The 13,185-nt window shown below is 43.6% G+C and overlaps 1 protein-coding gene across 7 annotated transcripts in view; it reads left to right on the forward strand.

Moving 5' to 3' along the window:
• The window catches only part of TCTN2 (tectonic family member 2), a 28,733-nt gene extending 18,379 nt beyond the window's left edge, over window positions 1–10,354 (forward strand). For 5 of the 7 annotated variants that reach the window (XM_025267780.3, XM_025267778.3, XM_044930278.2 and 2 more), the window contains 6 exons: window positions 639–750; window positions 4,267–4,373; window positions 7,688–7,844; window positions 8,624–8,749; window positions 9,391–9,479; window positions 10,135–10,354. In XM_025267780.3, coding sequence (XP_025123565.3) covers window positions 639–750; window positions 4,267–4,373; window positions 7,688–7,844; window positions 8,624–8,749; window positions 9,391–9,479; window positions 10,135–10,238 — 695 coding nt within the window. In that variant the 3' untranslated portion in view covers window positions 10,239–10,354. Of the gene's footprint in view, window positions 1–638; window positions 751–4,266; window positions 4,374–4,574; window positions 4,668–6,498; window positions 6,697–7,687; window positions 7,845–8,623; window positions 8,750–9,390; window positions 9,480–10,134 lie in introns of those variants that run through there. The other 2 variants (XR_003104267.2, XM_025267779.2) reach the window with 2 other exon arrangements.
• Window positions 10,355–13,185: the final 2,831 nt, after the last annotated feature.

Genomic DNA, 13,185 nt, shown 5'->3' on the forward strand with positions numbered 1-13,185 from the left:
GCCATCTATGGGGTTGCACAGAGTCGGACATGACTGAAGCGACTTAGCAACAGCAGCAGCTGGTGAACTATAATTGGAAATATTGCCATATTTTGAATCTGATCGAGTAACCAATTACTTTAAAGCCTGGTGTGTTTATTTAGCCTAGGGGTGGTTGTTTTCCATGCTTCTGCAGCTTCCTTTTCTTTTTTCTTTCTATAAAAAATGTTAACTGTTTTCACTTGAAGTGCTGATTTTCAATAAGAGAGATTTAAATGTGAAAGTGGCTGGAGAGTCCATTGTCATTGTTGTCATTGATTAACCCAAGATGGTGCTAATCAGAGACAGGAAAATAGTTTCATTCCAAACTATGGAAAATCTTTGCATCAGTGGTAATTACCCACATGTGCCAGAAGGCATTAAATTTCAGGTTCAGAATAAACCCCTGATCCCTGTCCAGGTATTTTGATACAGAAAGTAGCCTTTGTTCAGCTTTCAAAGGATTAGAGTAACAATGACCTCATTTCTAGAGAACTGGAAGCTATTTCTGCTTATTGTTCTCTGTTTGTTTGTTTTTTTTTAAGAAAAACTTTGAGGTAAATCTTTTACTTACTTTTGTTTTGCAAAAATAGCAAGAGAATAATCTTTTTATTTTATAGCCGGAAGGAGTTTGTGTTCAACAGCAACTCTCAAACCCATTTTATTTGGAGAAAATGTACTATCTGGGTGCCTTTTAGAAGTTGGAATTAATGAAAACTGTACTAAGCTTAGGTGAGTGTCTCACTGATGGATTTATCTACGTTTTGAGTGGTTTGCTTAAATTTAATTCACCACCCCCCCTCCCCACCATGAGTATTAAAGACAGCATGAAAAACTTCAGTCTGAATGAAACTTATGTGGAAGTGATAGTAAATAGTACAAACTTCATGGACTTCCCTGGTGGTCAAGTGGTTAGTAATCCATCTGCCAATACAGGGGAAACGGGTTTGATCCCTGGTCCAGGAAGATCCCATATGCTTTGAAGCAGCTAAACCCTCAGGCCACAGATAGTGAGCATGTGCTCTGCAACGAGAGAAAACCCGCATGCAGCAACAAAGACCCAGCGCAACCAAATAATAATAATAAATTAAAAAAAACAAAAAACAGTACAAACTTCCAGTACAATTTAGAGTTGATTCAAACATCAGCATAAGTGCAAATAGACATTTTCGGAAGTTTCATCCGTATTTATGCAAATTTCCCTGGGAAGTTTGTTCACATCATTGGACCCCACATTCCTAGAAAATCAGAGAAAGGGTTGGAGCTAAGTGTCATTGGTGATTAACATTTAAAGAATTTTTAAGCTTTGTTACATGATGTATAAAGAATTTCCCATTTAATTATCTGGGTGGGGTTTGGAAAATTTATGGATATTCATATGCATTCTTTTTTTTTTTAATTGATGCAAAATTCACACAACATAATCATTCTAATAGTTGACTGGCATTTAGTGCAGTCATAATGTTGTACAACTACCACCTCTGTTTAGTTCCAGCACATTTTGGTCTCTGCAACATGAAACCTATACTTTTTATTTTTTAATTAAAAAAATATATATTTATTTGGCTGCAGCAGGTCTTAGTTGCAGCATATGGGATGTAGTTCCCTGACCAAGGATTGAACTGGAGCCCCCTGTGCTGGGAGCTCAGAGCCTTAGCTGCTGAACCACCAAGGACATCCCTGAAACCTGTACTTTTTAGAAATCACTCTCTATTCCTCCCTCCCCTCAGCTCTGGCGACAGCCAATTCACTCTCTGTCTCTATGGATTTACCTATTCTGAATATTTCATATAAATGGTCTCCTATACTTTGTGAATTTTTATATCTGACTTTTCTCACTCAGCATTCTGTTGTTGAGATATCCATGTTTGTAGCCTGTGTCAGTGCTTCATTCTTTTTCACGACTGAATCATATTCCATTGTATGGAGATATATATATATATATTTATATGTGTGTGTGTGTATATATGTGACATTTATTTATTAATTCCTTAGTTGATGGATATTTGAGGCATTTCCACATTTGTGGAATAGTGCATTGTGAATTGTGTTTTGAAAGCCTTGGGTCACTTTTTGTCTGAGCGCCTGTTCTCAGCTCTTCTGGGTGTGTGCGCAACAATGGAATGGCTGGATCATCATGTTCGGTTCTTAAGGAGCTGCCATGTTGTTTTCCGTAGAGGCTGTACCATTTTGCATTCCCACCAACAGCGTAAAAGGGGTCCAGTTTCTCCACATCCTTGCCAACACTTGTTTGTTTTTTTGGCCATGCCATTCAGCAGGAGGGCTCTTAGTTCGCTGACCAAGGATTGAACCCTTACTCCCTGCAGTGGAAGCTTGTAGACTTAACCACTGGACTGCCAGGGAATTCCCCCTCGCCAACACATGTTATTTTCCAGTTTTCTGAATAATAGCCAACCTAGTAGATGTGAAATATCAATATCCGCAGATATGCAAATGACACCACCCTTATGGCAGAAAGTGAAGAGGAACTAAAAAGCCTCTTGATGAAAGTGAAAAAGTTGGCTTAAAGCTCAACATTCAGAAAACTAAGATCATGGTATCTGGTCCCATCACTTCATGGGAAATAGATGGGGAAACAGTGGAAACAGTGTCAGACTTTATTTTTTTGGGAAGACGCTTACTCCTTGGAGGGAAAGTTAGGACCAATCTAGATAGCATATTAAAAAGCAGAGATATTACTTTGCCAACAAAGGTCTGTCTAGTCAAGGCTGTGGTTTTTCCAGTGGTCATGTATGGATGGGAGAGTTGGACTGTGAAGAAAGCTGAGCACCAAAGAATTGATGCTTTTGAACTGTGATGTTGGAAAAGACTCTTGAGAGTCCCCTGGACCACAAGGAGATCCAACCAGTCCATCCTAAAGGAGACTAGTCCTGGGTGTTCATTGGAAGGATTGATGCTGAGGCTGAAACTCCAATACTTTGGCCACTTCATGTGAAGAGTTGACTCATTGGAAAAGACTCTGATGCTGGGAGGGATTGGGGGCAGGAGGAGAAGGGGATGACAGAGGATAAGATGGCTGGATGGTATCATTGACTTGATGCACATGAGTTTGAGTGAACTCCAGGAATTGGTGATGGACAGGGAGGCCTGGTGTGCTGCAATTCATGGCGTCGCAAAGAGTCAGACATGACTGAGCGACTGAGCTGAACTGAGTAGATGTGAAGTGGTATCTTATTGTGGTTTTGATTGCATGTATTGGAGAAGGAAATACACTGGCAACCCACTCCAGTATTCTTGCCTGGAGAATTCCATGCGTCTATGGGGTCGCAAAATTTGAGCAACACAGACACAACTGAGCAACTACCACTTTCACTTTCGTTCTTACACCCATCTCATCTGAAATATATCCCAAGTGGTGTACTTCTCTGAAGAGCAGAAAATAAGTTGAGGTGACATTGAGAAGGGAAGAGAAAGTGTGGGAATAGGTTACCCACAGTGGCCCCTGATGGAAGAGTGTGAGGCCTGAGTCAACAGTCAAAGTCTCTCCCTTGTGGTTCATAAGATTTGTACCTCCAGTGAGGTCACTGGAACAAGAGAGATGCTAAGTTCTAGTTCTTAATCTTAAACCAAATTTTTAAAAATTTGTTTCTGGCCGCACTGGGTCTTTGTTGCTGTGTTTGGGCTTTCTCTAGCTGTGGCGAGCAGGGGGGATTCTTCATTGCAGAGCATGGGCACTAGGCACACAGGCTTCAGTGGTGCAGGATGCGGGCTCAGTGGTTGTGGCGCACGGGCTTAGTTGCTTCTCGGCGTATAGTATCTTCCCAGAGCAGGGGGTGAACCCTGTCCCCTGCCTTAGCAGGTAGATTCTTATCCACTGGATCACCAGAGAAGTCCTTTTCACCTCATTTCATAGCTCAAACTTCTAGCTAATTATTTAGGTTCCTTTTACTATGGGGTCACTCTGGCCCATGAACTTATCCTGGTAACTTGACATGTGATCTACCCACCTGCCAAGTTCTTTGACACCCAAAGGAGCCTGCACATGATTCTAGTGTAAGTTACTAATGTTCTAAGTCTGAAGTGAGAGATTGCTTCCATACATCCTCCCCTTGCTGTGTAAGTTCATCTGGGGAAGACCATCCTTGAGGGGTGAGACTCCCAGCCTAGATCCCCTGGCAGTTTTTTTTTTGTTTAGGCATCCAGCAAGCACAACCTGGACACCCTCAGAAAGGACTTCAGGACAAGACCTGCTGGTCAGAAGCTGAGAAGTGTCTTCCTCTCTTGCAGGGAGAATGCTGTTGAACTGCTTGATTCATTAGTACAAGTGACTCATGTTGCAATGAGAGGCAACTCCAATTACAACGATCTCAGTGATGGCTGGCTTGAAATAATACGTAAGTCAAAGCTGCACGCGTGTGAAAGATGTTCCTCGGTTGCTCTGACTATGTAGCGTCAGATGTGGCATTAAAGCCTGACTCAGCAGCCGTCTTTCTTTGCTGTGATCCAACAGACATTTGTTTAGAGGTTAGCTCTCCAGGTAGGAGGCTTTTTGTGTCTTTTACCTCTTATTCACAATGGCTTTTTTTTTTTTTAAGGAGGAAATCTACAGGAAGTTCAAATTGCCCAGTTGTTTTACAAGCTAATGGTCTTTGGAAAAGGAAGTCTTAATGAAATTTAAGGATTTTTGAGTGTGTGTCAGTCTGCATTCCTATTTTTGATTGCCAGCAATATGGACAGTTGAGAACTGGTTTTATAATTTACAAAAGCAATTTTGTTAACTTAAAAGGTGATAGAAAACATTGTGCCAAGTGAGAGAAGCTAGACACAAAGGAGCACATACTGTAGGATTCCATTTATAATGCGGTGTTCAGGAAAGGCAAACCTATAGACACTGAAAGCAGGTTAGTGGTTGCCCAAGGCTCAGGCTGTTGGAAGGAAAGGAAGGGTGATTGCTAGTGAGTATAGGAGTTCTTTTGGGGAGGGTGATGAAAATGCTCTAAAGTTGAATCTGCTGCTGGTTGCATAACTCTGTGAATATAATTGAATTGAATTATACATTTAAATTTAAGTAGGTGAACTATATGGCATATCAATAAAGCTATTAAAAAAGAAAGAAAGAAATTAAGGTATAACAGAGCTAATAATAGTGGGGTCACCAAGGCCAGATAAAAAGATTTGATGTTCCAGCGTCTTTGGTCAGAGGCATTTGCTCCGAGTGTTGAGGTCACAGGGGTTTGGTGTGTGAAGAGATATGCAGGGGTTTGGTGTGTGAAGAAGAGATATACCGCGGGGAGTACATGGAACAGACTTAGCTCCAATGAGCCCGATTTCCACTCCAGTTACAGAGTGTCCATCTGGTCACTGAGCTGTGGCTCACAGGGGTGGTCTGAGGTCACAGTTTGTTGTGGCAGAGCTGGAGCTAAACCCAGGGTTCCTAGCTTTTTCTCTTCTCCCAGCCAGCAAGTCTGGTAGCGTTGCTCTGATTTCTCAGGGAATCTGGAATGCATAAAGGGCTTCCCAGGTGGCACTAGTGGTAAAGAATCCACCTGCTAATGCAGGAGACATAAGAGACTGCGGTTCGATCCCTTGGTGGAGAAGATCCCCTGCAGGAGGGCACAGCAGCCCGCTCCAGTACTCTTGCCTGGAGAATCCCATGGACAGAAGAGGCCAGCGGGGTACAGTCCATGTGTGCATGCTAAGTTGCTTCAGTCCTGTTCGACTCTTTGTGACCCCATGGACTGTAGCCCGCCAGCCTCCTCAGTCCATGGGGTCGCAAAGAGTCAGACATGACTGAAGCGACTGGGCGTGCATGCTTGAGTGTATAAAGGCACTTTGAATACAGAGAGAGCTTCTTTTCTTCCTGTCCTTCCTGGGATTGCCTCTTGGGGCCTGAACGAGCTATCTGACGCTGCAGCATCTGCTTTCTTAAGTCCCCTCCCATCCCTGTGGATGCTGCTGGGAGTGCAAACCCTCCCCCTGCCCCCAAACACCGAGTCCTGTCTTTACCCTTTCTACACCTTCCGAGGTCACTTCAGCTCATCAGGTTGGGATTCATACAAAGGACCAACCAGACACATGCCCCTGAACTTTCCCCACCTGTCGTGATTAGGGTCTGAATCATTACAACCCCCTCTGTCCTCTTCCCTGGGGGTGGCCAGGGATCAAGTAATATGTATGCCTGGCTGAGGTACTGCTGACCACTCTCTGACGCAGGCAGTGGGGTCTGGCCAGCAACGTGGTTTGCCTGTCCCACTTCTGCTCAAGACCCTAAGCCCAGAGTTAGGTCCTCATCTGGAAGTAGAACCGAGGGGTCGGGGCTTGTCAACTCCTTGTTAACCTGTCGGCCAGTGAGGTGGGCCATGGAGGTGCCCGTGGGATGCAGGGAAGGGGTCAGTAAAGCACCGAAGAAGTAAAAACCACGGGAAATTTCAAGACAGAAAGCCAGAGTTGGGAAATCAGAGGTGAAGGCATTGTGCTGCCTTCATGGTGGAAGCTGTTAGCTTGTATTTCGTATCTAAGCTGCAGGTCAACCCTGGTCCTCGTTAATGAGCAGAAGAGGAACAGTGCTGAGCCCATGTATCAAGGAGAACGAAACTGTTGGTGACAGCCTTCCTGATTCCTGAAGAAACAAAGAAATCCCCCCAGAGTGACCCTAAGGCTTGCCATCCACATCCTGCGACTGACCTTGCTGTTTCTTCTCCTCCCACCCCCGCAGAGGCCAGTTTTCGAGATGAATGGCAATTCATCTCTTTTCCAGTTTTATCCTCTTCCATTTGTATTACTGCTATGGCAGCACACCAGGAAATTGCTTTTGAACTATTTGATCTATAGTAACTAAAGTTGTTAGTATGGATTCTAAATGTCTTACACAAGCTTTTACTAGAACAGTGACTGCACAGAATAAGTCTCAAGGTCTTTTACTACAAGTCAATATTTCTGTTCAAACTCTGGGTGGATGTCAATGAGGAGCTTGGGAACTGAATCATAATTTATGGTTTTATTAGGTGAGTCAAAGATTTTAAAGTTCCAGTGACTGAGTTAACATACAGGGGACACTTTTCTTTAAGTCTCTATTTTTTTTTTTTTTAATTATTCGTTTGTGGCTTCTCTTGTTGTGGAGCACAGGCTCTAGGGCGCTCGGGCTGCGGCACGTGGGCTTAGTAGATGCAGCTCATGGGCTCTAGAGCACAGGCTCAGTAGTTGTGGCTCATGGGCTCAGTTGTTCCGTAGTATGTGGGATCTTCCTGGATCCAGGATTGAACATGCGTCTTCTGCATTGGCAGGCAGATTCTTGACCACTGAGCCACCAGGGAAGCCCAAGGAGACATTTTGAACACGAAAAGTGAAAGTGAAGTTGCTTAGTCATTTCCGACTCTTTGTGACCCCATGGACTGTAGCCTACCAGGGTCCTCCATCCATGAGATTTTCCAGGCAAGGGTGTTGGAGTGGGTTGCCATTTCCTTCTCCAGGGGATCTTTTCAACCTAGGGATCGAACCCAGGTCTCCTGCATTGCAGGCAGACGTGTTACCGTTTGAGCCACCAGGGAAGCCATGGGAGGCATGTAACTAGAGCCTGTTAGAGATTAAAGACTCAATCCTCTGATTCCTGCCTAATAATATTTCCAATTTGGGGGGTTACATTACAGTACTGTAGGAGAACAGAAACGAAATTCTTTTTTCCAAAATGCACAACTTAACACCTCTCCAGGTGTGGATGCCCTTGATGCAGGCGCAGACCCACCTGACAGCAACGTGAGTGGCATCTGCCTGGATGTTCCCGCGCAGCTGAACATCCGCATCCTCTTCTCCGATGCTGGCGCCGTGGAAGGGATGACTCAGCAGGAGATACTTGGCGTCGAGACTAGGTATGATGGCATTGAGGCTAAGTGTGCATTCGCAGGGAAGTTTCCTCAGGAGGTGGCAAAGAAGAACACCAGCAACTTCAGGCTTATATCAGATTAGCAAGTCCGGTGGAAAGAGGGTGCCTCGTTTCCCCATCTTTCTCAAAAATGGTCTAGGAAGACTTTCATTGGTTCAGTTTCAGTCATGTGCTCCATTCTGAGCCAATCACTATGGCCAGGAGAGTAGACAGATCTGATTGACCGGGTGTAGGTGATGGGCACATTCCTAGGTTCAGGTGAGTCCCCTCTCGTCTGCTCGACAGAGTGGGAGAGAGTTAGTTCCCTCTAGGGAAAACTGGGGCGCAGTTACTAGAAGAAAAGCAAAGGGCTGCAGGGATAGGCAAAAAGGCAGCAATAACATAGAAAGCCCTCAAAAATTGTTAGCTGCTGCTGCTGTTATTACTATTACACTATTGTTTGAGACAAACAAGTGATAAAACAAATGAACTTTAAAAGCACCAGCATGAAATGAGATGACGGGGGAGAAGAGAAGAAGCAGAACTGGCAAAATGCTGGTAGTTGTTGCAGCCTGTGGTAGGTCCACAAGGGTTCATTACACAGCTGTCTCAGCTTGTGTGTGCAGTTGAAAATTTCCGTACTACAAAGGGGGAAAGGCAGCACCAGGAAAACGTGAACCGTGTATAGGAGAAGCCCAGCTCATGTTGTTGTGTCAGTTACCCGGTGTTCTTAGCAGACCAGAAGTGAGCGGTGGCTTTGACGCCTGCGTGACCTTTCCCTCCCAGGTTCTCCTCCGTGACCTGGCAGTTCCAGTGTGGACTGACTTGTGAGGACAAGGCTGACCTCTTCCCCATTGGTGCATCGGTCCAGTTTATTAAGATACCCGCACAGTTACCCCGTCCCCTTACAAGGTAATCTGTTTGCTGATCTCAGTGACATGATCAGGAAGCAGAAAAACATATGTTCAAAACTAAGAAGTTTAGGGACCTCCCTGGTGATCCAGTGGTTGAGACTCCGTGCTGCCACTGCAGGGGGCATGAGTTTGATCCCTGGTGGGGGGAGTAAGATCCCACATGCCACGTAGTGCTGCTGAGTAAGTAAAAGACAAACAAAAGCTTTACTTCTTTAATCAAGTTTTAAATGAGTCTTTAAAAATAATTTTATTTGTTTATTTTTGGTTGTGCTGGGTCTTCACTGCTGCTCCCGAGGACTTTCTAGTTGCAGAGAGCAGGGTCTACTCTTCAGTTTTGGTTTGCGGGCTTCTCATTGCAGTGACATCTCTTGTTACAGAGCACAGGCTCTAGGCATGTGGTCTCAGTAGCTGCAGCTCTTGGGCTCTAGAGCACAGGCTCAGTACTTGTGGCATGCGGGCTTAGTTGCTCCAAGGCACATGGGATTTTACCTGATCAGGAATTGAACCCATGTCTCCTGCGTTGACAGATGGATTCCTTACCACTGGAGCCACCAGGGAAGCCCTTTAATCAGGTTTTGATGCAGCTCATCAAAAGCATGTTTTGTTATAGCTATTGTAACCTTCTAAAATGTTTTGTAGATTCCAGATCAATTATACAGAGTACGACTGTAACAGAAATGAGGTTTGTTGGCCACAACTTCTGTATCCACTGACCCAATATTATCGAGGTAGGTAAAGCCCTTTTCTAAAATGGTTATCATTATGTTACATCAATTAAAAAACTTTTGAAAAAAGTATAAATGTCACAGGAAAGTTAAAACGTATAGCAAAATTGTAAAAAGAAAACATGTACAGATGTTGCCATTTAGAAATGATCACTATTTATGTTTTGGCTTATTTCTACCTAGTTACCCAAAAAGTTAAGAAATAACAACATTCCTGGATATTCTCTGGTGGTCCAGTGGTTAAGACTCTGTGCATTCACTGTAGAGGGCGTGGGTTTGATCTCTGGATCCCTGATCAGGGAACTAAGATCCCATAGGCTGTATGGCTCAGCCAAGAATGCCCCCAGGACCAAAAAAACGTTGCTCACACTGCTCTATTTAAAATGGATAACCAACAAGGTCCTACTGTACAGCACAGAGAACTCTGCTTAATGTCATGTGGCAGCCTGGATGGGAGGGGAGTTTAGGGGAGAATGGCTACATCTATATATGTATATATACATGTATATGTGTATGGCTGAGTCCCTTTGCTCTTCACCTTAAACTATCACAACATTATTAATAGGCTGTACCCCAGTACAAAATAAAAAGTTTTAAAAAATGATGATGATGATAATGACAAAAAAAAAGTTGCTTAGTTTGATTTATTGTCTTGCAGGAGAGCCTTACTCTCAGTGTGTTGCCAAGAGCTTACTACTGGTATCCTTCATCATATTAGCTGTATTCCTCAGTAACCCCTGGATCAGAATACACAAAGCTTAGAATTCAACTACCGTCTGACTTCTTACAGATCATCAGCTTCTACGTCAGGGATTTGTTGTCCTCCTGTGTGCCTCTCTGTAAAATCTTAATAAATGAAATGTTTTATTTTTATAGAACATTTTATTAGGTGCTCCACAAATTAAATTCACATATGTACTGATCCAAACGTTCAAAGCAATTCAGAGTGGGTGTTCTCACCGATGCACCAGAGTGAGCAAAACGCATCAGAGGGTCAACTGTGTCAATAAGTGTAATTAGGAACTTTAGGTCATCACAGATTATGAAATTCATAGGAGTTTTGGTCCAAATGTTATTCCTACCATAGAGAATGAGTTTTTGAATTTTTTATATATTTCTGTTGAAATTATAAGTTTCCACTATTCCAAAGAAAGGATTAGAAAGGCATTAAAGTCTGTTGCCTTAAAAAATATTCACAACCTCAAAGTTGAGAGTTATGTTTTATTTGGTGGGAATTTTTAGAACTTCAAGCCCAGGAGACACCCTCTCAAATGATCCTGAGAGAATTGCTCTGAGGAGGTGAGGAGAGGAGTCACGTTATATATAAGTTTTGCAACAAAGGGCAAGTAGTTTGAACATCAAAAGCTTATTGTTAATTAAAACCAGATATCCCAAGTTAAGGGGTTTTGCACTTTTCTATGTATGGGAAGTTGCAGGAGTCTGGGCCCACTGAAATCATTCCTTCAAATGTACTTCAGCTAAATAGAGCCACTCCCCTGTGTTTTTAGACTTCCCAGGTGACTCATTGGTAAAGAATCTACCTGCTGATGCAGGAGACACAGGAGACAGGGTTTGATCCCTGGGTCGGGAAGATCTCCTGGAGTAGGAAGTGGCAAACCACTCCAGTATTCTTGCCTGGAAAGTTTCATGGATAGAGGAGCCTGGTGGGCTACAGTGTGCAATCCACTGGGCTGCCAAGAGTTAGACATGACTGAGCATGCATGCACATTCTGTGTCTTTGCATCCTGAGGTTGCTTTCCTCAGGGCTTACCGTGGGGAGTGGCCGTAGTCTGAGGATTGCTAGATGGCAGGTGCTCTGCTCCTTCCTGAATCCCCTTAGGGCTCACCATCTCACATTGGAGGGCTGCAACTGCTCATGGCTGTGATATCCTTCTCCAGGAGATATTTGATATGGCAGGAAATAGTCCATTTCTGAAGTCTTAAAAAGTGTGTATAATACGAAAATCCAAAAAAAATGGATGAGGCAAGATGTAGGGGTTAGGGGAAAGGACCTAACATAGGAGGTAAGTAAAACAAAACCAGGAGTGAACACAAGCCCATGAAAAAACATGCCAATGACCTTGCATTTAATAAAGGTAGGTCCCTAATATAGTCTTCAGTTTGCAAAAAAATTCAAAATATGATTAGCTATAGGAATCATGGGGACCATTGATTAAAAAATAATCTGGCTTTCAATGAAGTACAGTTTTTCCTAGTTGAGTCTTGAGAGAAATTCCTCCTGGGGCCTCTTACAAAGGGACAGACAGCACGATGCAGCATGGGGAGAGGGGCGGAGCGGCCATCTCCAACCACAGCCATGTGGCCACATTGCCACCTCCAGTGAGGTTTCTTGGTGGGCTAGATAAATTTAGTCATTGTTTCCGATGGACTTTGTGCACCGTGGGTAAATGGAATTTTCTAAAGCAATTCTCTTCTCTCTCTGAGTTCTGAGTATCTCTTGACATCCTGGTGCTATGTACAACGTGGTGTTGCATCTTTTTTTTTTTTTGGTCCACACCATGTGGCTTGTGGGGTTCTATTTCCTCAACCAGGGATCAAACCCATGCACTACAAACTACTGTTTTGTAATACAATGAGAAATGGAATATTTTGTGCCATATCAGTAAACAAAGGATGTCACAGTGATCACTGATTGCAGCTACCATGACTGGTGAGCTGGTGAGCCCCAAGGGAACTCGGGAAGGAAAGAATACCTGCCACCTAGAAGCTGTCAAGATTGTAGCCACTCCCTACGGTGGAGCCCTGAGGAATCTCAGAATATGATGTGAAATAGTGTTTGCTGCCGTATCAGTAAATAAAGATGTCACAGTTATAGCGATTGCAGCCCTTCCGTGTGAGCTGTTGAGCCCTAAGGGAATTCAGGAAGAAAGAGAATACCTACTATCTAACAGCCAAGACTGTAGCCGCTCCCTGTGGTGAGACCAAGGAAAGGAAGGGTCAGGATGTGAAAACAGGATACTGGCCCCAGATAGGTGAGATGCGTATGAAAGGAATGGTTTCAGTGAGCCCAGACTCTTGCATCTTGCCATACATAAAAAAAATCACTAAATTCCTTAACTTGAGATATCTGTTTTTTCTTAATTAACAATAATCTTTTGATGTTCAAACTACCTTCCCCTTGTTGCAAACTTCTTTATAACCTGACTCCTCCCCCTGCTCCTCAGAACCGATCTCTCAGCGTCACTCGAGACGCTGTCTCCTGGGCTTGAAGTCCTAAAAAATCCCACCAAATAAAACACAACTCTCCACTTTTAGGTTGTGAATACTTTTTTAAAAGTCCACAACATCACGGAAACACTGAATTTCTCCCCACTCTGCTGCACTCTTTCTTGGATGTGGATCTCTGTGGGTTGAGGTGATTACACCCGCTAGGAATTGAAAATTGTCTTTTATTAAAGCAAAGGAAATACCCAACTGATTGGTTCTTTGTAGTGATTCAGAGTCTTTCCCTGGCAGTTAGCATAATTAGCTCTGCGAAGTTAATGTAAAATTTCCAAATGACAGGGAATTTAGCCTGATTTGGTGGGCTTTGTTAGGGTGATTTTGGACTTGAGAAGGGAAAAACTCACTTTGACAGTAGAAGGGGATTAGGGTCGGAGCAAACCCAGGTCTCCTGCATTGTAGGCAGATTCTTTACAATTTGAGCTACAGGGAAGACCTTACTATATAGAGTTTATATGTTCATATA

The sequence above is a fragment of the Bubalus bubalis genome, chromosome 17 (assembly GCF_019923935.1).
Source record: "Bubalus bubalis isolate 160015118507 breed Murrah chromosome 17, NDDB_SH_1, whole genome shotgun sequence".
Taxonomy (NCBI): domain Eukaryota; kingdom Metazoa; phylum Chordata; class Mammalia; order Artiodactyla; family Bovidae; genus Bubalus; species Bubalus bubalis.